The sequence below is a fragment of the Corvus hawaiiensis genome, chromosome 7 (assembly GCF_020740725.1).
Source record: "Corvus hawaiiensis isolate bCorHaw1 chromosome 7, bCorHaw1.pri.cur, whole genome shotgun sequence".
Taxonomy (NCBI): Eukaryota; Metazoa; Chordata; class Aves; order Passeriformes; family Corvidae; genus Corvus; species Corvus hawaiiensis.
The window spans coordinates 14,234,717-14,258,959 of NC_063219.1; the positions used below are offsets into that span (position 1 = coordinate 14,234,717).

The 24,243-nt window shown below is 38.9% G+C and overlaps 1 protein-coding gene across 5 annotated transcripts in view; it reads right to left on the reverse strand.

Moving 5' to 3' along the window:
- ADAM23 (ADAM metallopeptidase domain 23) overlaps nt 1-21,744 on the reverse strand; it is a 71,100-nt gene extending 49,356 nt beyond the window's left edge. For 2 of the 5 annotated variants that reach the window (XM_048309090.1, XM_048309094.1), the window contains exons 1-3: nt 21,516-21,743; nt 20,227-20,453; nt 10,924-11,000 (exon numbers count right to left, since the gene is read on the reverse strand). In XM_048309090.1, the coding sequence (XP_048165047.1) occupies nt 10,924-11,000; nt 20,227-20,453; nt 21,516-21,669 (458 nt within the window). In that variant the 5' untranslated portion in view covers nt 21,670-21,743. Of the gene's footprint in view, nt 1-10,923; nt 11,001-20,226; nt 20,454-21,515 lie in introns of all 5 variants that reach the window. The other 3 variants (XM_048309091.1, XM_048309093.1, XM_048309092.1) reach the window with 2 other exon arrangements.
- Nucleotides 21,745-24,243: the final 2,499 nt, after the last annotated feature.

Consider the following 24,243-nt stretch of genomic DNA (forward strand, 5'->3'; position numbering starts at 1 on the left):
GGGGGGGTATAGGAGTGGCTCTCTGAGAAGCTGCTAGGAGCTTCCCCCATGTCCAACAGAGCTGGTGCCAGCCAGCTCCAATACGGACCTTTGGGATCTGCAGGATACAAAGCACATCAATGAAATTCTCCATGCTGAACAAATGCCCTCCAAAGAAAATTAAGGCCTGCTGTTCATGATATACTTCCCTGTGCCGGTTTGGCCAAATTTAGAAATATATCCTCTGAGAGAGGGCAGGTTAAAAACCACTCCTTCCCCACCAGGTTCAGGAAAAAAAACTTTTTCCTCGAAGGAAAGTGAAAGAGATAAAAACTATTTATTTAACAAACACACAGGAAAAGGATAATACTGCTAAATAATAAAATCTCTCGCTGTGGAGAAAAAACTTGGGAAAATGTTGGAGTCCTCCCTTTGGTCTCCCTCCTACTTGAAGCTGGGACTTGGCCCAGGGCCAGGCCCTCTGTGCTCAGTGGAAAGTTCTCCCGATGTGTTGATATTGAAGCAGTCCAGCAGAAAAAGGGGAAAAAAATCAAAAATTCCAGGAAAAACAAAGTTCAACTCTCTGGAGGAAAAAAACCCAAAAAACTGGCTGAACAAGCAAGCAGGGTGCTTCTCTGCTCCTCTCCCCACAGCCCAGCAGCAGCAGGAAAAAAAAATGCAGAGAGCCAGAGTATGTTATTCTCTGTCTGTCCTTGAAAAGCACTGCTTTGAGAAGTTTGCTCAGTTTTCTCTCTCTCTGCTCAGGCTCAGTTTAAAAGCATAGAAAGGCATAAAACTAATTTCTGGGCATAGAGCAGCCACAAGGAATACAACATCAAGTCACCCCAAGACATTCCCAAATGCCACGCTGTAAACAAAATGCACCTTTAATTTGTGAAGCACCCTTTTGCCAAATGTAACACAGTATCCACCACCTAGAAGGTGGAGTAGAAAATCTTTTATAAGACTCTTGGATTTCACAAAATTGTTTCTCACGCTAGGCTGGAACAGGGTGTTCATTACTAGTTTCTGGTCATTATTATGTTTTTAAGCTTGCCACACAATCACCAAGGTTATGCAAGGGCATTTTTCTCTTAACATTCCCCTCAGGACAGCAAGAATTTTGAACATTCCATTGAAAAAAAGAAAAATCACTCATCTACTCCTTAAACTGTATGCCTCTACCTGGGCAAGTACCTGATTTTTGTCAGCTACCTTACATTAATTTTTCTTATTTCAAGTATCTCCAAACTAGCAAACATCCAAAAAACACCTTGCTTGCAATCACATTCAGAAACCTCTCAATGTATACTGCTAATCTGAGAGAATGTTGATCTTATTCAGAGAAAGAGGGGGAAACGGGAGAGGAACAGTTATGTTTTCACGTTTTTTCCAACACAGCTTTGCTAGTACATACAACCAGTTGCTTCTATAATAACTCTGAGTCCTGTCCTCTATATCCATATCAAAATCAGTACAAACACATCTGTAACTGTTTATAAATGGTTAGTATAGAAATGTGATATTGCAGAGAGTAGTTGAGGACTGAAAAATTCAGCAAAAAATGTTCTACTGCTGCCACAAAAAAGACAGGAAGGGTAAGGAAGTTTGTTCTATTTTTTGCTAAAACTCCAGGAATAACAACAGCTAGAAAAATACACATAAAACTGCTACTGCAAATTTCCCCTACCAAAACTTTTACCTGTTATTAATGCTGAAAAATTTGTCCAAAGACATAAGAAATTATTAAAGGAAAAGGAAAACAAAAAAAGAATGCTTAACCAAAAAACTTTCAAACATTTTTTCCTACACAAAAGACATACACAGAAGAGCACTGTAATTTCACCAGGAGGTGTGATGGGGCTCTTTATGCAAGTGGCATCCAAACGAAAGGCCTAGAATACACTGATTAAGAGCTCGTGTAGAAGTACAATTGCTTGAGGAGTGAGGCACAGAACTCATGGATAAAGTAGGAGTCTCCGCAGCACAAAATAACTTCCTGTGTTACCATTTACAGAATTCCTAAATTTACCTCTGAAAGGCAGACCTGAGTTTTAGAAAATACCTTTGCATCTCATCTACACTGGACTGTGTTTTGCATCCAGTACAGCAAATTTATTTTTCTATACGATGAGCACCAGGAACAGTGCAAGCTTTAACTGAAACGAGTGTCAGTCATGATCACATCAGACAAAAGTCTATTTAGGTAGTGACATTAGTATGATCCTTTACAATGAACACATCAAACTGCAACATGTTGAATGAACTCATGACAAAATTATTTGTCTGCTGCATTCTTTTCTACAGCTCCTTCCACCCTGCCTTGTTTGTGTTAGATAATTTTCTTATTAAGCTGTCCTGCTCCTCGACCCTTCTGTCCGAGTTACACTGAGAAATGCAAAATAAGCAGCAAAGAGATATGCCATTCCCTGTAGGTGCTGCCTTTGAAGGCACAGTCCAGCTGTTAAAGCACGCAGCAGATGCTTTCTGAAGAACTCACATCCACTTCTCTGGCACACACTTCACTGCTGATGTTTTCATTAGCAGGAGATCTGAAGAGAGCTGCTGGCTCACCTCAGCTGGCATCTAACTATCCTGAAGAAGAGAATTGATTTGGGTAGGAAAAGGCTATGAAATGACTAAAAGACATCTCATATACAAATAAGCAAATTAGTTTCCAGGAACCTAGTAGACAGCCTGCAGAAAATAAGAGTACAGCAAGAATTACTTTTCTTGCATACTTCTACAATTATCTTTATACTAACCTATTACCAGGCAATAATTTATTAACTATTCTGAAATGTTTCAAGCTCAGTACCAGTGTCTGAGCAACCTAGTTTAGTTGAATTATTTAACAGAACACCCATCTGATGTTTCTGTCCATTTGACAGATATAGTTTAGTAGCACATAAAGATGGAAAAAACAAAGAGACCTTGCTGCAGCATTTTGTTAGATGATCAAGGCACTGTCATCTAATGCAAGGCCTATCTACAGCCTTGTTTATATTAACAGTTTCAATTACATTCAGAAGCTTTGTTGAACTCACTGTTCTTATGGGAATTTATTAAATTTCTAGTATGAACTTACATTAGTCTTTACTTGGCGGTTGTTTTTGAAGCTGCTCTGATAAGACTGTCTCCAAGGAATAAATATACTGCTAACATTCACTATTGTTTTAAAACAGAGCAAGGTTTTACTACTATTTCTTATATTATGAAGGAACTTAAAAAATCAGAACATGATACTGTGGATCAAACAATTGCATTTACAAGTAATTAGCAGAAACAACTGATGATGCAAATGTATAGGTTAACTTTTTTATAACTATGGAATCAAAGGAAGTCCTCACTCATTTCTGCTATTAAAACCATAATGATTCTGTTACAGTAAACAGTACATTTACTTAAAAATCACTCCTCGCATGGTCCTGCTATTGTTGCTTGGTTTTGCTTCATTTGTGTCTTTGAGGCAGAGTAAAGAATGACCCAACCACAAATTTACAAAGTGAAATTACCTACGTGATCCTCAAATGGGGAATAGGTCTCCAAAAAGGACTGACATGAAAGCATGTAATAGAATGGTTTAAAATACTCATATAGAATGCTGCAGAAAACTCTCCATATTTTTTTTCTGGATCAGTCTGCCTCCCTCAGTGCAAGAAACCCTGAGTCAGTTCAAGGGTTTCAAATTCACGATCCTTTCTCTAGCTATGTTCTCAAGCTCTCCCTTTGAGAATGGAACATGCTGTATTTTATTGGCTACTTCAGCAAGCATTTTGAAGGCAGCAGTGTGAAGAGTTCTTCAGAATATTAACAGTGTGTTGGTCAGTTTCCACCATATTTTCATTTACAGTTATGCTGAAGATGATATCACTTTAAAAAGTGCTATGCACAAGGATATGAAAACACAAACAGCTAGGCAGTATTACAGAAGATGAGTTCTATGCCATGGAAAACACTTCAGTGCAATTTGTTATGACAGAAGTTTCCTAGAAGAACAACTGATAAAATAAAAATTTCATTTAAACAACTGTCCAAATTTACTCAGTATTGCCTTTCAATTCATCCCTTTTCTTTCCTCACCAGCTTGGAAAACTTATCAGTAAGAATTTTATTAACCTGCAGTGTAAGATTAAGGGCTGCCACCAGTCTTCCCAGAATGGTCTCATCCAATGGTAACCATATTTGCTAAAGCTTCTCTCATTTAAAGAAAGGTTTTTTAGATACAAGAGAAACTTGTTTCTTCTCTTAAACACTTTACTGAATGTGCCAGATGTTCTGATACTTTGTGTCTAATGGTAACACTCCTATTTAAAACAACTCTTTCCGTGAAGGAAAAATCCAACCAGATGTGGGCATGGAGTTTTTTCCATTATTATTTTATTTCTAATACCAAAAAAGAGTGGAATAAGCTTATTTATACTTATAGAGAGCTGACTTGAGCACCTTCAGATTAGATTAATGACTGTAGCACAATCAGAGGTACAGTCCAGCAAACTCAAAGTTTATTTTGATTCCCTTAATCCATGCTTCCATATTGAACTATACTGTGCAACTTTAGCTCTGTCATTGAATCAAGTTAAATTCAGTCATAGAGGCTTCTAGGGGCTTGTTTGATGAACTTAATCATATGCCAGGCGTACACAGGCTTTAAACTAGCTCCAAATGCAAAGATTTCAGCCTGCCTACAAAACAATCTGAGATGCCAGGAATTCACTTCAACATAGAGATCTCACTATTGACAAACCTGGAACATATCAGAAATCAACTGAAACACCTACTGAAGCGGAAAGACATGAGTTCTTCACCATTGCCAGGGTACAGGGGTTACATGTGGGAGTAAGAATATAACCTACGGAAGGATACATCAAGTCAGACAGCTGCTTAGTGTGTTGTCTGATGGCAAACACCGCTACACGTGTAGCAATCTTTCAGGAAGCTTCTCAGCACGCAGTGATCCGTGACACCAGGACTTCATAAGCCAGAGCTAGTATAATTTTTTACAATGGCTCTCAGTAGATTTCTTTTCTGTAAGTTCTTCCAATACTTTAATTCCTGTAAATAGTTTAATATGTACAGCGTCCTGTAACAAAATTTATCTTTTAATTATTTTTGTGAGAAGCACCTTCTTTCAAACCTCCTACTGCATTTGATACCAGAAACTGTTACATGGGAGGGAGGAGACAACCAACATCCTCATCCTGCCACACAGAATTTTACAGCACTGTCATATTGTCACAGATGTGTATTTGTCTTCCCAAGGCTTGTTGACCCAAACAATCCACCAAACCAATGGCTGTGGTTGCATCTCAGCTGACAGACATTCAAAATCCTGTTCAGATTGATGAGAGATCCACACTTAATTAAATCCAGGATCAGGAGTGCATAGAATAAAGTTTTCACTCCACAAGCAAGTGGTTTGACAAATGGTACTTTTTACAAGGACATGGAGATAGGACAAGGGGGAATGGCTTTAAACTGAGAGATGATAGATTTAGATGTAAGGAAGGAACTCTTTATTGTGAGGCTTGCGAGAGGTTTTCACATCTGCCTCTAGGACTTTGCACACGGAATGCCCACTGAGACAAATGATAACTTTTAACAGGTTGCCTCCAGCTCTGGAAATAAAGCCCTGTTAGCTACAGCTGAGAAATTCAAGACTGCACTTACAGGAGGGCACACACATTGCTGTAAAATCCTAACACTGAGTTCCTTACATTTCATCTGTAACAAATTTTTTAAAGCTGACTAGAGTTTAACTTTTCACAGTATTATTACCACGTTTAATTTAGCTTATGTATCTTATAAGATCCATTTAATACCCTAAATGTTTAAGTGTTTATTTAAGAAAGTATCATACATACTCAGTTTCCTTCTGAAACACTGTGACTAGTTTTTCCACTTTCATTAAAAAAGAATTATGAAAAAAACCCCAAGAATCAAGCAGTTTCTCAAATAATTCAGTTACTGCCCTACTGTTTTTAAATTAGGCTAACATTGTAACCTCCTCTGGGACCACTCTCAGGTTAATTCAGTCCTACAGAAACATACACCACAAAGAATAAACACAATTATAAGGTACAAACTATTAGATAAAATTTGCTGTAATGTTGGCTGCACTTCACAAAAGAAACTGACTTTCCACAATAGTCATCATATTTTAATGTCTCAAATCTTTAAGTCATGTTACGGTCAAATGCAGTGGGATTGGGTTTTTTCAGTTCATGTCAAAGATGCCAAATATTTTTTCTATGATATCTTCATTGAAAAGAAATCCATTTCCCTGGAAACAGAGTTTCCTGGAAAGATGGACTCTTACAGAGAAAACAGAGGAAAAGCTAAAAAATATAGACTGATTTTGGTGGATTTTTTTTTCTCCCCTTCCCCAAGAATCCTAAATTTTGAGGCAAGTTATCAGCAGGAAGGGTTTTACCTTCTGCTTCTGTCCAGCTCAGTTAAATAATTCCCTATTCTTGGATGTGTCTCAGCCACCAGAGTCCCAGTGGGTGAAGGTTCCAGTATGGCCTCAGCCCCTCATGCTGGTGGAGACCACTCTGTTTAGAGGCAGGTACTAGACCATGGCTGCAATCTGCCAGAAAATATAGCCAACTTCCCTCCTCACTAAAAAAGCAGCAAGTAGATATTTTTAATTCACTGGTTTTGGTAGTACTGCTCTTTAATGTGTTTTAGTACTACACCAGAACATAAAACCTGCTACCTTTAAGCAGGACATTAAGAGTTACCTGCAAAACCTTTTCTCTTTCAGCAGAAGAACAGCAAGTTAAAAGCCTTTTACATGTTGCTGGAAATGAGATCATTAAAAACTAATTTGCTAGCACTTTGCAAACATTTGTTTGTGTAAATAATGCATCAATATAAAATAAGAAACTGGTCAGATATACCAGGATCATTGATTAGCCAAATACAATGCTACAACACTATTGTTTGAGGATGAAAGTGAACTTCCTGAAATAAGGGAACACTTTTAAAGGCTTTTTATAGAAATTGTGTTTTATGACAATGCTACATGTTACTCATTGCATAGGGAATTTATTGAGTTTGAGCAGACAATCATAGCTGAATTATAAGTCTAACTCTTCAAATGGGATTGTTACCCCACTAGTGCCCTACAATCTTCCATTTTCATACTAAAAGTACTAACTGAAAACATTATTTAATCCATTACAAATTAGAAAAACTATTACTTTTTGCATCAAATTATTTCCATAATCAACATATCGGCAATTACTATACATTGTCATAACTGGCATTACACTGACAGCCTACACTCAAACAGGGGCAAGATGTCTAAAATTCCAGAGTAACCCACCTTGCTAAGGAGTTCAAAACTGATCTTTTTCCCTGAGTCCCCTTGTCAGAAAAAGCTACCAAAATCACCTTCAGGATAACAAAAGATATTTCATCTGGTTTAGACCTTGTGCAACTGTGAAGTTGGTTGCCCATTCAAACTCCATACAAATCTTACAGGTTAGTTGTCTCTGCACACTTGAGGGCTTGAGTGGCTCATATTTCCTTCAAGCTGTTTGTGCCATTGCACCACGGCAAGATGGAAAACAAAACAAAATTTTCTAGTAACATGCTCCATAAACTATCAGACTGCCACCTCTTTTTCTTACAAAATCTCAACAGTTATTAATGAAATTGAATATCCAATTTTCTTCACTGTCAAGTTACAATAATTGCTGTAAAAAAAAAAAGAGCATCTGCAACATAGAAGGTAGGCAATCCCAGGGTTTCCAACAGAGGTAAAGAAAACTAAAAACTAGAACCTGTTTGTATGTAACAACCATCCTTGATTTCAGCTTTAATTACTTGTAGAACACTCAAAAAACTACAGGAACAAAACCAAAATGCACAGAATACATACAGTATTGGTGGCATTAACTCACTTTAGAGCAACCGATACAATATATATTCATCATACAAGGGTATTCCTGGATCTTGACTTCATATTCCACAAACTAGATTATTTTGGCCAAGAGCACATAACAGCTCAAGTCTGGTCCAGTTGTTCTGCCTTTGCTTCTGACCAGACATTAGCAGTATCAGTATGCCAACTAAAACTCGTTGTAACCCAACCTAATAGCAAAATGCTGCTTTTTGCTGAACACATAAACATAACTGAAACACAAGAATGGATCTTCTTCAGATTATTGTCTATGAGTATTTACAATTTATGTTACAAGTTTTATGACTTATAGTTTCAGAGTATTATGTCCAGTCAAAAAGTAGGACAGGTTTTTGAAGTCATTTTCTGGAGCAGAACCAGATAAACAGCCAAATGTTTATGAGTCAAAAACCACTAAGGAAGCTAGGAGAAAACCTAATGTATAGAGGCAAGCAGCAGGGATATCAGTAAAGCATCTGAACACCCTGCACCTTGTAGATATAGGCAGTAAGAACATTCATGTCACAAGAGCAGAACTTCCTCATCTAGAGGTGCATAGCAAGTAAGCTCCCTCTCTCTTTTTGAAGTGACTGGCACTGCATTTCCTGATTGCTGAGAAAGCAGCCACAATTAAAAAAAATCCGTAGATTTACTTTATGAAACATTTGTTGTTAAAAATAAGCAAGGACAAACAGCAGGACTGGATGAGGGGTAATGTTGCAAGGATATGGGGAATGTCATAGGTTTGTGATGTTACTTGGATAATAGCCATTCAGCGTGAGACTCAGACAGGAAATGCAACCAAAACCCAAGTCCTAATGAACAGGAGATAAGAGTTCTGGTCTTCATTATTATCTCTGTTGGGTCACTGACCGATGGGCCTTGGAAGAAGCCAGTCGGGCATGGTCTTGAACAGGTTCAGCCAGAACTTTAGAACAGATAAGAAGTGGTAAACATCATTTGTTTCCCAGGAAGGAACAAACTTCTCAGGATGTCTGCCCAGACTTGTGGATATGTATAATCATTCTTATGGAACATTGAGGGGATGTGCCAAGGGTAGAGAAGGCAAACCAGGACAGAACAAGTGTCAGAAAACGGAGAGGAAGTGGCCTAAAAAGGAGTCACCAGTGTAAGCTGCAAGACAGTTGGCTTGTTTGGCACAGCCCTGCACGTGGTCACTGCTGTCTGTCCTATGTTAAGTCCTACTTGTAATATTCCCTTTGTAGCTTTGCTCTCCATTCTGCATAGGTGTGATCTGCAAGAAAACTTGAGAGTCAGCCAACAACTATAGGGAGACCTGTATCCGGAAAGACTAAGGCCTAAGACAGTGACCAAATAAGAGACCTCAAGCCTAGGCATTAATACTGGAAGAACTTAAAGCCTGTGTTAACATTTGCATCAGTGAACGTTGGCCTGCCTGTGAATCAGGAGAGGGCTGATGTACATTTTGCCAGCAAACTTTCAAGTCTCATCAGCTGTAGAAGAACTTTATGAGCCTGTTTTCTTCCTGCTCACCTGAGTGCTCTCAGCAGGTTTATGTGGTGCCAGTAAAGGCAGTGTTTTTTCTTTGTGACTGTCTGGGTGACCAGCCATACCCTACACAGAGTGCCATCTTGGGAATGTGTGCTCACTCTCACTACTGGCTGGATGTGCAGAAAGGAGCAGTGGAAAGCAGACCAAGAGGAGAAATTCCCTGTAGCTTAGAGGGCACTAAATATAGGTTCCCTTCAGAAATATGTCATGATTATCTACTGGAATTACTATGCATAGGTCCAACCCTCATAAAACAACACAGTCTTGCACTACACTGTAATTCCTCCAGAGCGTAGAGAACACCCAGTTATCTTCAAGCTTTCTTTTTCCTTCAATTCTGTGTGACAGTCACAGCCTTCACACTAATTCATCTTTTGCCAGACACTCAAAACTTCACATAACATTTTGAAAGATGAAAATGCATGACCAACCTAACTTCAAAATTATGCATGGATGAAGGAAAATGTTTCCAGTTCACCTTTACAGCAAAATATCTGATAATTAGCAGCCAAGAAGCAAAATATGCAAATACAAGTTCTGCAAATTTTATAAAGCCATAACTTGCTGCTTTGAAAAGTTCTTAGACTTAATAAGTTTGCATTTTTATACCTAACAAAACTTCCCTTACCTGACAGTTAAGACCAAAATAAGACCTCATATGAACCTCAAGACCAGAGGAATGCTCTTTAAAATTAGTATGTAATTGTCTCTGTAAATTTGTTTCTCCTTTTTTAAGCATGCTGAAAGTCTCAAGGGCCATAGAAGGGGAAAATGCACTTTTGAGCATTACTATAGAAAATTTTACCTGTCCAGTATTTAGTATGGATTTTATACTTCTACCTTATTCTTAAGCTTCAGTGGCAAAAAAAGGTCATTACAATTTTTTAGAAAATCATAGTTCCATACCTTCAGCAGTGATATAAAAGCATGTGGGATATAAATAACTAAACCACCACTGCCCTGTATTACCCATCAGTTCTTCTAGACCTGACAATTACGTAAAATTGTCTGTCTTACAGGCAAACAGACTCTAGTTGCACCTTTCAGTGCAGCCACACCATTAGGAGTCCCATCTCATTAAGAACTTCATGACCGTAGTGACAATAGCATGTTTTCCAGATCAGTAAAGATGAGCCATTCATACAAGTATTTACAGTATTCCTACACACTGACTTAAGCAACTAAAACATCTCATGGTAATTCATCAATTAGTAAAAAAAACCACAAGAAAATCCACATAGTGCAAACACTACTTGTACTGGAATTTCTCCATCTATCATTATTTATTTTACCATGAACAATAAAATTTTAAGGGCATCTACTTTATGGGTGTCAGCAAGGGTTACTATTACCTCATATAAAGAACACTAAATGTTGTTTTGTATTAATAAACTTGGATAACAGCATCTTTTTTCAACAGATCTTGGAATATGACACGCTCTAACCTTGTACCAGAAGATGATAAGAGCAGGAATGAAAGAAACCTCAAATCATGCACTTACTTATTCAATGTGAGGTCAAGGATGAATTTAGAGCCAAATGCCTCAATCTGGAAACTTGCCTGGGCCAGATGTACAGCCTGTAAAGAGAAACAATTGTCAAAATATTCACTGAGTTTTATACACAACAAATGTGACTGTGAAAAACAAAGTTATGGAAAACATGCTTATTTTCATGAATCTCATGGGCATATGAAAACTTTTGCCCTTGTACCAAATTCTGATTCAAAAGGATTTTCCTTTTTAGAGGGAAGCAAATAGGACCTGAAAAGCATGCTTTCAAATACACACTCAATCCTCACAAAAAAAAAAAAAAAAAAAAGAGAAAAAAAGTTTCACACAAACATCTGTATTTTGACATAAACAGATGGCTATGTAACAAAAGCATAAGTAATGTAGTATACTGTTCTTTTAATTAAGTAATTGCATCCATTCCCTTTAAAAGGCAGAAATAATTAAAGCATTTGTAATACACACTTTCAAATATGAAAATCATGGCAAGGCTCATATTCATTATGAAAAACTCCTTCAAAGTAATCCCTTCACAATTAATGGCTTTGTACTTGGCACCGTAGCTAAGCCAATATTAAGAATATTGATGCTGGTCAACATACAGCAAAAACAACATTAGCTTGTCTTGCATAGGGAGTTAAGTTTAACTTTCAGGATATTCAGTTCTTGTCAGATAAACTGTATTCTCTATTTTTCTCTATACTGTTACAACTGTAGCCAAATACATTTAAAACATGCTTATCTGTTTTCCAGAAAAATGAGAAGATAAGAGATGATCCAAGAATTTCTTTTTGTGAAGATGCTGTTCCAGCAGGGTTGAAGAGATTAGATCTGAATTTCATAGTATCTTTCCTGATAATGTCCTAATCAAATCATGCTTACTTAAACACTAATTTGATACAGTATTAATAATTACACAAATTCAGAATATTATGATTAAGCCCTTTAGTCAAAAGACAAAACAATCCCTATTTTTTATTAAACACCACGATTAATCTTCAGGTATGTCACAGAAAATATATCAAGTTCTAGCTAGTTTGCAGCATAACCTGTTCTCCTTTGGAAATTTCTCCACAAAGGATAAGCTCTTTATGTTTCTCTTCCATTCTTGCACTTCACAAAGCAGCACCGATTTTCATCTTCTTTCTCAGCAAAATTATTCATCTTTTAGAAAATTCTTCAATATAATTTTTTTTAAAGTTGCTCTTGTGACTAAAATCAGCTGTGACATTTCCTGTATTACTTTATCATTCTTTGCTGCCAGAATTATCATTTCCCTTTCAACAGGGTCACACAGCTTTGTTGTCAAGCTTCTTTTTTAAAAAATAAAAGTCATGTGCTTACAAAACATTTTAAATACCTTTAATGCCATTAAACAATCTTAGCTAAAGCCTGCTTTTATTTAATAAAAAAATACAAAGACTCTGAACAAGGATTAAAAAAATAATATTCCTAGCTGATATGTAAAATAATATAGGAGGAAACCATTATTAAGCTTTCTCTCTGTTATATTTTTTGGTAAATGTATATTGTTGTCTCACCAGTTCACCAATTTGCTAACACTGGCCTGGCAGAACTGAGTTTACAGCTGCTCTGAATCAGCAGAGCAAAACAGTTTAAGACAAACAGGTGGCATGATCAGAGAGAATCTGCTAGCATACACATTAAAAAAAAAAAGCAGAGAATGTCAGGTTAAATACATGCCTAGTAGGAGAGGCTATTCAGCCCCAGCTCCATTTTTTTTTCAAAGTGAAATCAAGGAATAAGTGTCACAAGGAGCTTTCCAAGCAGCTGTTCATGACAAAAACCTCATGTTTTCAAAACACACATGTATTAATTTTTTTTTAAAGCATGAAAATCTGTTACAGAAAAAGGACTGCAATTAGTTTTATGCCATAAAGATTCCACTTAAGAGTTACACAAGCTACTGCTTTGAATCGCCTCCACATGTAACATTTACCTAAAATGATGTGTCTTCATATACATGCCACAAACAAGACTTCAGTGTTAACTATCCGCAAAATTTACAAGAGCATGCACTATTCCATTAAGATCATTCTGAACTATGAGAAATCTCTCCCTAGGCATCAGCTACCAATGTTAGTGACAGCTAGATGGATGACTAGTCTGATCTGCTATAGCTTTTCTATTGCCCATGCAATGATACCTGTGTATTACCCTTCAAGTTTCTAAGGCATCAATCATGTATTCTTTATCTTTCTGCAATTTCAAATTATTAAAAGTAATTTGTATTCTTGGTCTGAAATATCATAAAACCCCTTCACCTTGTAGAATTTGAGATAGCAACATTGCTATTTCTGAAAACAACTACTTCTGTCTATAAAACCACTACTTGCTATCTATTAGAGTGACTCACTAACAGATGCAGCCTGTACACAAAAGCAATTGCTGCAAAGCAGCTGACACTTATTCGATGCCCTGCAGCAGGGCATGTTCTCCACCAAACTCAGCTGAAACCATTGGTTACAAAAAGAACACTGGATTTTAAATCCCTGCAGTTTAGCAAAAACACTGTTTTGAATTCAGGTGAATACAATACACTGCTGGTACAGCAAATACAGATTCTCTTAAGCCAGTTTAACAATAGATAACCACCCCCAAAAGCCGTAAACCAGAAACCAGCTGAAGGTAATGAGACTACATATCTAATCCTGAAACTGATTATTTTCCTGCAATAAGGTAGCAGGGAAAGTTACCAGTGAATTATCACCAGGTGTTTTAAGCATTACAACCATCATGTATCACAATGATGGGAGGAAATATTTCAGAAAAGTATCTGCAATTCTGTTATCCACCTTATAATTTCACTGTATTCTCTCATCAGCTACTGTGTAATAAAAACACCTGAAGTATAATCTGAAATATGGTGTTCTTCTCATTGGCATAGAAATACAAATTCAAACAAGAATATAATGTAGATGAGTACATATTTTGAAGAATATATTTTCACAGGAAAAATATTAAACATCATCTTCTTGTATGACTTGCATACATGCATATGCTCACACCTGCCTAAGTATTCTTTATTTACATAAAGAGGCGACCAAGTTCCTTTGTCCATATTTGCTTATCATCGAAAAACCTCTGCAGAGGTTCCTGCTTTGACAGCTATAATCCATTCCAATGGCAAAGCTCCAAAATTATATAAAGTTTTTCTTCAGCAATGACTTACTGATGATGTATAGAGATGTGGGTTGAAGAAAGGTCTGAGTCTTTCAAATTCTTCCTGTCCCCATACCCAAATTTCAGGAAAAAAAAAATAAAATGTCTTTTCTTTTTCCCCTGTTCTGGAAGCTCAGATTACTGGTGTAGTCATTGTAATAAGAGATTCTACATACTAGGGACATTATAAGAGTGCTGTAGCTGCTTATGCAAAGAAGTAACTCTCAGGATTTTTTCCAAGCTAAAAATCCATATATATGAAGAACTCCAGTTTCTTGCAAATCAGTCATTAGGTTACAGTAAGTTTCAAGATAAAAATGGCTGTAACTGGAATCTCAGTTCTACTGATCTATGTCACAACTTGCATAGTTTCATTGTTTTCATTATTACATTTGGGCATCATTTGTCCATAATTCACTTTTTTCAGATTTTCAGGATTTTTCAGGATACAATCATCATCACCAAAAATAAACTACTATATTGGTTTTACTTTCCTCATAGTAAAACTATGCCAAATGCAATAATGTGTTATCCCTTCAAAAATACTAAGTTCTGTCACAAGTCTTTAAACAGAAGTAACAGTATTATTAACTGACTGATGGTAGCTATGACTCTTTTGCTATATTCATACAGATACAATCTCCAAAGGCCAAGCTCATTGCTTTTAGAAATCTATTTTTGCATACAGTTCCGCTGACTAAAATAATGGCCAAAAGCTACCTCTCTCAGTTTAGAAGCTGAGCAAGGGGTTTCATCACTCCCATTATGGAAATAGAAATGTAAGTCAGATTTAGATGGATTTTACACCATTAAAACATTTTTTTTTGCTCTAGAACTTCATTCTAATAATAGCACAAGTTTTGTCACAAATCAGCGTGACTTACTGGGTATTAGTTCCTTATCCTGCTTTTAGCTTGTTGGCCTATCCTCAGACCCCATACAGAAATCATTCCTTCTTTCAGCATTTGGTTACCTTCTACTACATGGCACATCCACCAAGACAACCTTCCACTACTCCCTGGAAGTAAAGCATTTCAAAGTGAAACAGAACACATAAGTGTCCCAGCAGCATGTGAAAACTTATGTTTAAAACATACAGCATTTCATAAAACCCCCTGTTAATGATTTGTCTCTGGACTTCAACAGCGGAGGAGTTACTTTGATGCACTTGAACCCCAAGCCATGAAGACAGTTCTTTGAAAGAAAGGTTGTGGGCATGTGAACAAAGACCCAGGTCTGCCCCTGGAAGCAATCCTACTGTTGTGCATCTAACCCCAGGGGCCAGAACCCACCATTCTCTCCCAACATGACAATACTTAGATACCCTTCTATAGTAGCACTGGCCTCCAAAGCCATAACCCTCTTGAGGGTTTTTTTATAAAACTCTATAAAGTAGGGCATCCATACCTTGGGCCACTTTCCTACAGTACCCAGCTTCCCACAAATGCTAGAAAACGTATAAACTTAATTTATTTTTATTTCAGAACAAAGCATAACAAGTACAAATGTTGTGCTACCTAACACCTAGGAACTGAAACCTTTTACAGGTCATAGTGTGAAGCTCATGAAAGGACCCAGAAATGCATTTTAAAAAAATAATTTCAAAAGTTGTAGAAATAACATGACCCACATTTCAGCTAAGAAACAAAGATCTAGATCTAGTTGAAGTTGGCATAAGGAAAACCTCCTTCTCCCAGAAACTAAAGACAGGAAGACCAATTTCAATCCTCCTGTTAGTAACTACTGAAGACACAGAATCAAGATAAGACTTTTGCATTAACATACATTCAACATAGAATAGAAAAAAAAATACAAAGTACACACGATCTTCCATTTACAAGTAGTGTAAACTGAAGCTGCACCACAGAAAGATCAGGAAAAAAGAAAATAAGGCTAGGCCAGCTGGAATACTACAAAGACTCTTCAACAATCTAATACATGTTAGGCACATGAACTTCATTCATTATTTTGACCAGTTTTCATTACATGGGGATTAAAAGTGAAAACATAGCCTAAAACAGGCAAGTAAAGAGAAGACTAACTAGTGCATAGGATTTTTATCTGGATTTTAGTAAGAATTCACATGATGCCACCTCTTAAGAGTTTACCAATTGTAACCTTTGGTCTTTTAGAAAAAAAATACCTACTTTTTATTCAATACCGCTTCCTCTTCATAGCAAAGAGTCATTTTCCTTCCATCTTAAGGATGCTTTCCTGCTCAACTTTCATATGCTGCATACTAAAATTACCTAGAGAACTAAGAGAGCACTGTATCACAACCTTTAAAGCAAGGCAACATAGCAAAAATTATTGCATTCACCTGGCAGGAGTATTTTCTTTATATAAATGACTAACAGCTGACCTGATCAGAAACACCTGGAGTTCCACTCCATGAAAAATAGCTCAAAATAAATCATTCTGGGGGAAGGTGGAACATCTTCATAGTCAAAAGTACTCTTCCTTAATTTTTTTTCCTCTTTAGGATCTGCAAAACAGTTTTCTTAACACCTCTCTCCTCCCCAAAATTACATTAGCAGCTTATAATTATGCATGAAGACAGGGCTTCTTTACAGCTCCTGAAACTTATGATTCAGAAACTGTCCAGCAGATACAGTCTTCCTTCATATGCATCCAGTTTGAGCTGTTTTCCACTCAAAATTTGCTAAGGTTGCCCTGAGCTGTGTTTCTCCAGCAATCCTATTATGTTCAGATCACACCTTTCATTGCAGGATTTTTCCCTCTGCTGGCCACCGTAAGGACTTGCTCCTAGCCTTCTGTGACATGCTGTGCCCCACGCAGTCTACCTGCTAGCTTCTAAAAATCTTGTGTATGTAGCCTGCGAAAATGAACCAAAGCAGTCATCTGCTTCAATAAAGAGATTATCAGTTCCTTCAAAACACTACCTCCACCTGCAGAAGTTTACAAAGACAGAACACAGGTGACTCAGACCTCCTCATCAAGTTTAAGGATTCCTGCGAGCTTCTTTAATGTGTTTTTATAAATAGATGCTCATTTTTGAGCATTTTGCACTAAAAATAACTTCAGAAGAACTCAAAACCAGCTAGCCTTAATTCGACTATGAGGAAACAGGTATACAGATTTTAGAGTCTTCAAGCATCAAGTATTTAAAACCTGCTTTTTTTAGAGCACAAAGCTAAAAAAGAGTATATACTAGAACTCTGTCCCCCTTGGAGACAGATCACTTTGTCAAAACTATGGTGACCATTTCTTTATATTAACAGTGATTAAAAAGCTTTTTCCAAGAAGAAGGAGTGAGAGAGGGTCTTGATCACATGCACCTTCTCAATATGATGACATTTCACCAAAAGGGGATAGAGAGAATCAGTGCTAAGAAAGTAACTTATTATTTAAATTTTTTATTCTCTGTTTTCTCTCCAATGTTTAATTTCTACCAACATTTCATGAAGAAGGTTGCAGCCCCTTACTTTTGGGACATGACTTAAAAAAGTATTTTAAATAATTTTACATAATTGCATTTCTCCAGCTTTACCTCTTTCTTCCTACATGCACACCATTTCTTCTAGTCTCACCCTCTCTTTATAGTGACTCAGCATTTCTGAGGCATTCAGGCATAATCCCACAGACTGGCCATATTACATTATTCTGACCACTATAGTGAAGTTCCACAGAAAGGAGTCTACTGAATATTATCAAAGTTAGGGACTATACCTACATCATATGCCTATAAATCCTATATTAAGGTTGACACGAAAATACAGGTTAAAATGTATAGTTCCAAGAACAACAACAAAAAAATTTTTTCCTCAACATTTTCCACTTTATACATATATAAGGCTGTCTTAACTTTTTTCACATGGTATTTAAAAAAAAAAAATCCTAAATACAGATGTCTTTCTTTACCTAATTATAAAGGTATTTTAGCTACTTCTCTTTATTACCAGTGTGGGAGATATCAAAATCTCACAAATAGGATTTATTACAATACAGCATTTATTTTAATTCTGGGGAAGGATAAAAGCCAGTACCTAAAAAAATCTCCCCCCTAAGTCAAAACCAACCCTTGTGTATCTTCCACAACCAATTGCATCGTTTTGTTTATGGCTTGTTTTTCTTTTACACCTTCCAGACTCCCCCTGCCCCCAATTATTGCTCTACATAGAAGATTACGGCAAATGTCAAACAGAACAAAATAATGTAATAACAAATATTTTAGCTATTGGTAAAGTAGATGAAAGGGCAAAGAAATTGCTTCATGCAAGGAAAGACACAAGATGTAAAATGGGGTGAGGGTGTTGGGTATGATGATCTGGAAACAAGACATAAAAAAATCCATCCAGACAATGAATATAATCAACTCTTTCCTTCAATTAGATGTAAACAATAAATATAAAACAACAGAAATTTCATGCCAGAAGAATGAAGTCGACATAAAGTCCCTCTCCATGAAGACCCAGGATTAAGGAACCCTTCTGTGGGAAAAACTGCAGCATTATCATTCCCTGTGGTTAAAAGTGACACAGTGGGTAGAAAGAAGATCCACTTTACACAATACTCAGCAGCAAGCATGCCCAAGGAAATCAATACCAATTCTGTCAGCACTGATTTCTGCAGAGCTTTACTCCAACATGTAGATACAAGGCAGGGCATAGGAAGGATAGGCAACAACAGCAACATTCTTGCGGGCAGTGCTGGGTAAACGTAGAGATTGGTGGACATTGTCCTCCATGGATTTCAAAAAAAACCCCACATACAGCAAGCAACATGGAGGAAGTATTATTCCCAAAGGCAAGTCTGCAAGCACTTGTAAGTCCCTTTCTTCCCACACCCCTTTCCAAAGACAGGAACAGCAAGATCCTAGTGTTTTAAGTGTACTTGAAAGAGTGGTCTCACTTGAAAGAGTATTAGTTCTGAATGCAGTGTTCTCTTAAGTAGCTCCAGTTTCCAACAATCAAAAAGCTTTCCTTTGCCAACCATAACATATTGGTGTATTGAGATGCATCCAAAAGCACACACACGTTCAATAAGCTAGGAAGCAACCTTTCTTCCTATTAAAACACCAAAACTATACAGCTATCTCAACTTTTTTTTTTCCCCAAAGATTATTCAGTGCTTTCTTATTAATTTCACATCTGAAATGGCACATAATCAATATCAACATAAGCATATATAACATGTATTAAATTCACTGTCTAAAATTTCAAGAGAAATGCTATTCAATAGGTAGGAACTCCATAATAGATAAGTCCTTCAGTAATATTACACACACTGATTTGCTTTGTTGTCTCTTCCATACCATGGTAATCTGTTTATAGTCAAACCTTCACCTTACCTTTTACCCCATAGGAAGAAATTAATTTTTTAAATAAATGTTTATAAAAATAGGATGAAATAAATTTAAAGGCTACTAAGTGATATCATTTAGACCATGCACCTCCCTGCAGTCTTCCTCTTGGTTTATTATACACACATCCATTTTCTTTGTCTTTTTTCTGTTTAATTCTTCACAAAGTTATTCCACAAAACCAAAGCTTTTTCAATTCCATACAATTTCAGGGGAAAAAACCCCAACTTATCAGCTGCATCCATACAAAATGGAATATTAGACCTTGTCATTAAAAATGAAGAATTCAAGTACTACTATTTGACAAAAAATGGTAACACTTTACAGTGGTCTTCACTGGCCATACAGTGGCAGGAAATGAATGCTGCATTTATTAGGTAGGGCAGGGTACAGTAAAAGCTAAATAACTCATGCAGCAAGTTTAGGATTCCAAAGAAGCTCCCATGCAGATACTACTGCAGTCGAGAGCTATTTTGGAAGAAACATTTTGTTGATGATGTTGTACCATAAGACATCAGAATCTACGCTGATTAGTCAAGTCAACTTTGCCTAATTCTCATTTGTTTTATCTACAGTTCAGTTTCTGAACCATGCTGAAATTCAAAATAATTATTTTTTAAGTTAACACAAGGGAAATTACACTCTTGTTTAATTACATGTACTCCTTTAATTCCTAAAAATAGTGGTAGGGATCACCATTAGGACTTGAATATCTACAGATTAACATCAGTTTCACATCATATATCACTGTTTTGAAAATTCTGCAGATGAGCCTCTTTTTACCCTACCTTGTCATGTTTCTGCTGGTGCCTTGCCCTGGTATCCAGGATATGGTAAGGGGTCTCAGAGTCTCTGTTGATGTAATAGATTAGTCTTGAAGGCAGTGTGATTTCTTTCTGGATTGCATTGCTGTAGCTGTTATTTTTACTGTTACTGCTGTTACTCTGTTGAAATGTATTCTCTTCATCTGCCAGTACTTCCTCTATACCGCTTGCTGTTTCATTCCAATGCAGGCCTGGGGAAGAAAGATATGCCAGCCATAAATTCCATGGCAGAATGTGTTTATTTCCATGAAAAAGCTACATATTTGCTTGCAGTTTTCTAACATTTTACTAATCACTCAAGCAAACAAAAAGACAGCTTATTCACTGAGCTAGATTTGGTTCATTTTTCACACATAAAATGGTTTCGGAAAGAACATTATTTATTTAATTGCATATACATTTTCATATGTAGTCATAGATTATAAATATTTTAATACTTATCAACCTTCAGGAAGAAAAAACGTCAATTTAATGGATATGTAGTTACTCCCTACACCCTCTTTGATAGCTACATTCTTTCACAAAAAACGAAAAAATCTACAAAAAGCTAAGAATACTCCCCATGTTGCTAACACACACTGAATTCAAGAGTCCATGTGCACTGAATGCTAAACTTCCTATTATGTAAAGGGAATTGATTTCTACCTCTTTTAACTTTGACAAGAGCCCTTTTCTTCAGCAGCAGCTTTTGAAATGAAATCTTGTCTCTCCTCATTAAAATTTCAAGATAGTCAATCAACGCGATGTAACAACATAATAATATTACAATGTAACGGCAATGTACTAACAATAATAACAATGATGCACAGATAGACTGCATTCAGAGCATTCCACACGTCACCTATATGCAACCAAGCGCAAATAAACAACAAAGCACACACGAAAATCTGACCCCAAGCAAACAAATTAGCGGATCCCCGTCCACATGCACCGTGACACATACAAAGCCCACCGAAGCTTTTTGTGTCGCATCCCTCACCGGCGTCTTTCCACGCACAGCATCCCTACCCAACACACTGCAGCACCGGAACCGCAAGTACCTCTCTTTTGTGTAAGCAAGCAAGCCAAGGAAATGTTAACTGAGCCCCGGGTTTACACACGCCAAGATAGACACGTACGCAAAGCTGGGAGCGGGAAGGGAGGAAGGAATCGTTGAAGGGAAATGGATGTTGCCAGGGTTTATCGCGGGGGAGGGGGACCGAGGGACCGCAGAAACCTCAGGCACACGCACCCGCCCCCCCCGCCATACCCACCGGCGGCCGCTGCAGCCGCGCGGGCCCGGGGGCAGGAGGAGCCATGGAGGAGCAGGAGCAGCGAGACGAGGCGGCCGACGAGCGGCAGGAGCGCGGGGCGGCGGCGGCCGCCGCAGCCAGGCTGCCGCAGGGAGATGCTGCCGGGCGGCTTCATGGCTCATAGCGCCCCGGGGCGGGGGGGCAGCGCGGCACAGCCCTCACGGCCGGCGGGCTGTGCCCGGGGGGCGCGGGCGGAGCGGCGCGGGCGGGTCCCCGCAGCGGCACCGCCCGTGCGGCTCCTGCCGCCGCCGTGAGGGACACAGCGACACCTCAGCGCGGGGGCGGGCGGGTCCCCGCAGCGGCACCGCCCGTGCGTCTCCGGCCGCCGCCGTGAGGGACACACCGGCACCGCCTCGACACCTCAGCGCGGGGGCGGGTGGGCGGCGGCGCGCGCGCACCTTCCGCACCCGCCCCCAGCCGCGCGGCTCCGCGCACGCGCGGCCGGGCCGGGCCGGGCGGGGCAGCGGCCGCTGTCCGATGTGCTGCCCGCGGGGCCGCCGGCACGGGGGCCCCCGGCGCGGCCGCGGCCCCCGGCACGGGGCAGGACGCGCCGCGCCCGTCGCGGGTGCCGCCGCCCGCTGTGCAGCCGGGAGGGAAGTGCTGCCTGCCGGCGGAGTGACCGCCGCCTGCTGCGCGCAGAGCTGCTCCCGGGCCGGGGTCCCGCGACTGCGGCGGGGCACGGCCGCCCGGGCAGCTGGGAGCGGGTGCGCGGTTTCCCGCGGTGTAGCGCACACACCTCTCCCCTGACGCGGGCACAGCTGCAAACACCTGGGTTTAGGAATTATTTTAAAGAACTTTCACGCGGAGTGAAATTGGTTTGAAATCCGTCAGCCCTGAGCAAAGTTCGGAAGAGTCTCTGGAGACACTGAACAGCAGCAGCGGCAGCTTGTTCTCCTGAGAGCAGGGGCAGGCCGGTGTTCGCGCCCCGGGCAGCTCTGCGAGTTGAGCCGTTTCAGAGTGGCAGTCCCCAGCTACTGCAGAGGGATGCACGAGCAGCCCCTGCTCCAAGTGCTGTGCGGAGCTTCAGGCTCCCCCTCTCCTCCCTCCCAACGCCTCCAGCTAACAGCTCTGTTCTTCGCACCCCCACGGCGTTCTCTCTGGTCCCTGGGACCCGCTCTTCCTTACTGCAGCTGACCTCTGCAATGAAGCGGGGGTGGAGGTGAGAACCGAATGTTACCAAAAAAAGGTGTACATATACTGACAAAGAAAATGGATGTGTGTATAATAAACCAAGAGGAAGACTGCAGGGAGGTGCATGGTCAGATTCCAACCTGGTGAAATTCTTCTATGCTGTGTTCAGCAGCGGACAGTCTGGACCGCAAACACAAGGATTGGCGCATTTCTGTGCAGTGAATAGGATCTCTCATACTTCCAGTCCAGCATGCCTGGGATGAACCACCAACATGAAGAATAGTTGCAAAGATAAAAATAATTTCGAGGAGATATGAGAAGATGAATCTGCTGCTTTGTATTCATTCTGTGACTTAAGGAGTCAGAAAACCTGGGCTCAGGTACAAGTTTAGATATGGAGTTCTTAGCAAACATTTTGCCCAGCAGACTTCTAATATCCAAGAACAGATATGCTTTATTTTGATGCAAGTCTTGCTGCTGAGGAAATAAAGATATTTCTCCTTTTTGTCTGGATATTGCTTTTTATTTGTCAGCTTATACCCTTCTACTCTGAGTCTGCATACCACATGGATTTCCAGAAAAATAGGTAGTTTTCTGTTTCACATTATTTCCTCTACATTCCAGCCTGAATTCATTATCATTGTTAATTTAGAAAGTATAAGCAGTTTTACAGATCATTACCATGCAGACTACTTTTTAACAGTAGTGTTATTACTTTTAAAAAAAATTAATTCTGAATGTCATGCTGGTTAAATAGATGCTGCTTGTGGAAACTCAAAATCTAGGTGTGTAACAGCAGACAAACACATAGAAGAGACAGATCCATGATATGGCCGGGGGTAAAAAAGAATATAAAGTGTGCCTTAGGATTTCACTGTTGTCTAGGTCTAATGAGGAAGCTATACCGGTTTTCTTCATTAAATGGTCTTCCTTAAGACTCACTTTCCAGACATTTTCCATGCATCCCACCTAGCCCAGCTGTTCCTCATCGTTAGATATCACTAGAATATTTCAAACAATAGCTCATGTTTCTTCCCATAAACATATAAACAGAACAAAGGATCAGTTATGTCTGTCCATTCAGATCTAAAATAAAAAGAATTTGAAAAAATATATTAAGAACAAAGAGAAAAAGAGTAGAATGACCATGCAATTAAAAAAAAATCCAGAAACTTTCACCACGCACAAGAAATAAGTCTGGCAACAATGAATGCCAGAAACACCTGCTCTCTGAAACTATTAGGAACTGATTTTGCTGGCCAGATTTTGAGGGTAGAAAATAATGATTGCCTTTTTGTACAAAGGTGGTCTAGGGCAAAGATTTTCTGAAGTTCTTTTACCTCATGTACAAGCCTGCAGCAGAAATCATCACCTGAAGAACCATCTAAAGCAAACATGCTTACTTTCCAAAGCCCTGATGGGCATGTAGCTCAAGCTGTACGTCATAAACCTGCTAGAAACCTTTAGATGGTCATATGCAGTTCACAGAGCATAATCAGCTCAAGATGAAGTGTCCTACTATGAATGACAGCTGCTTTTTTTTTTTTTTTTGAGCTTT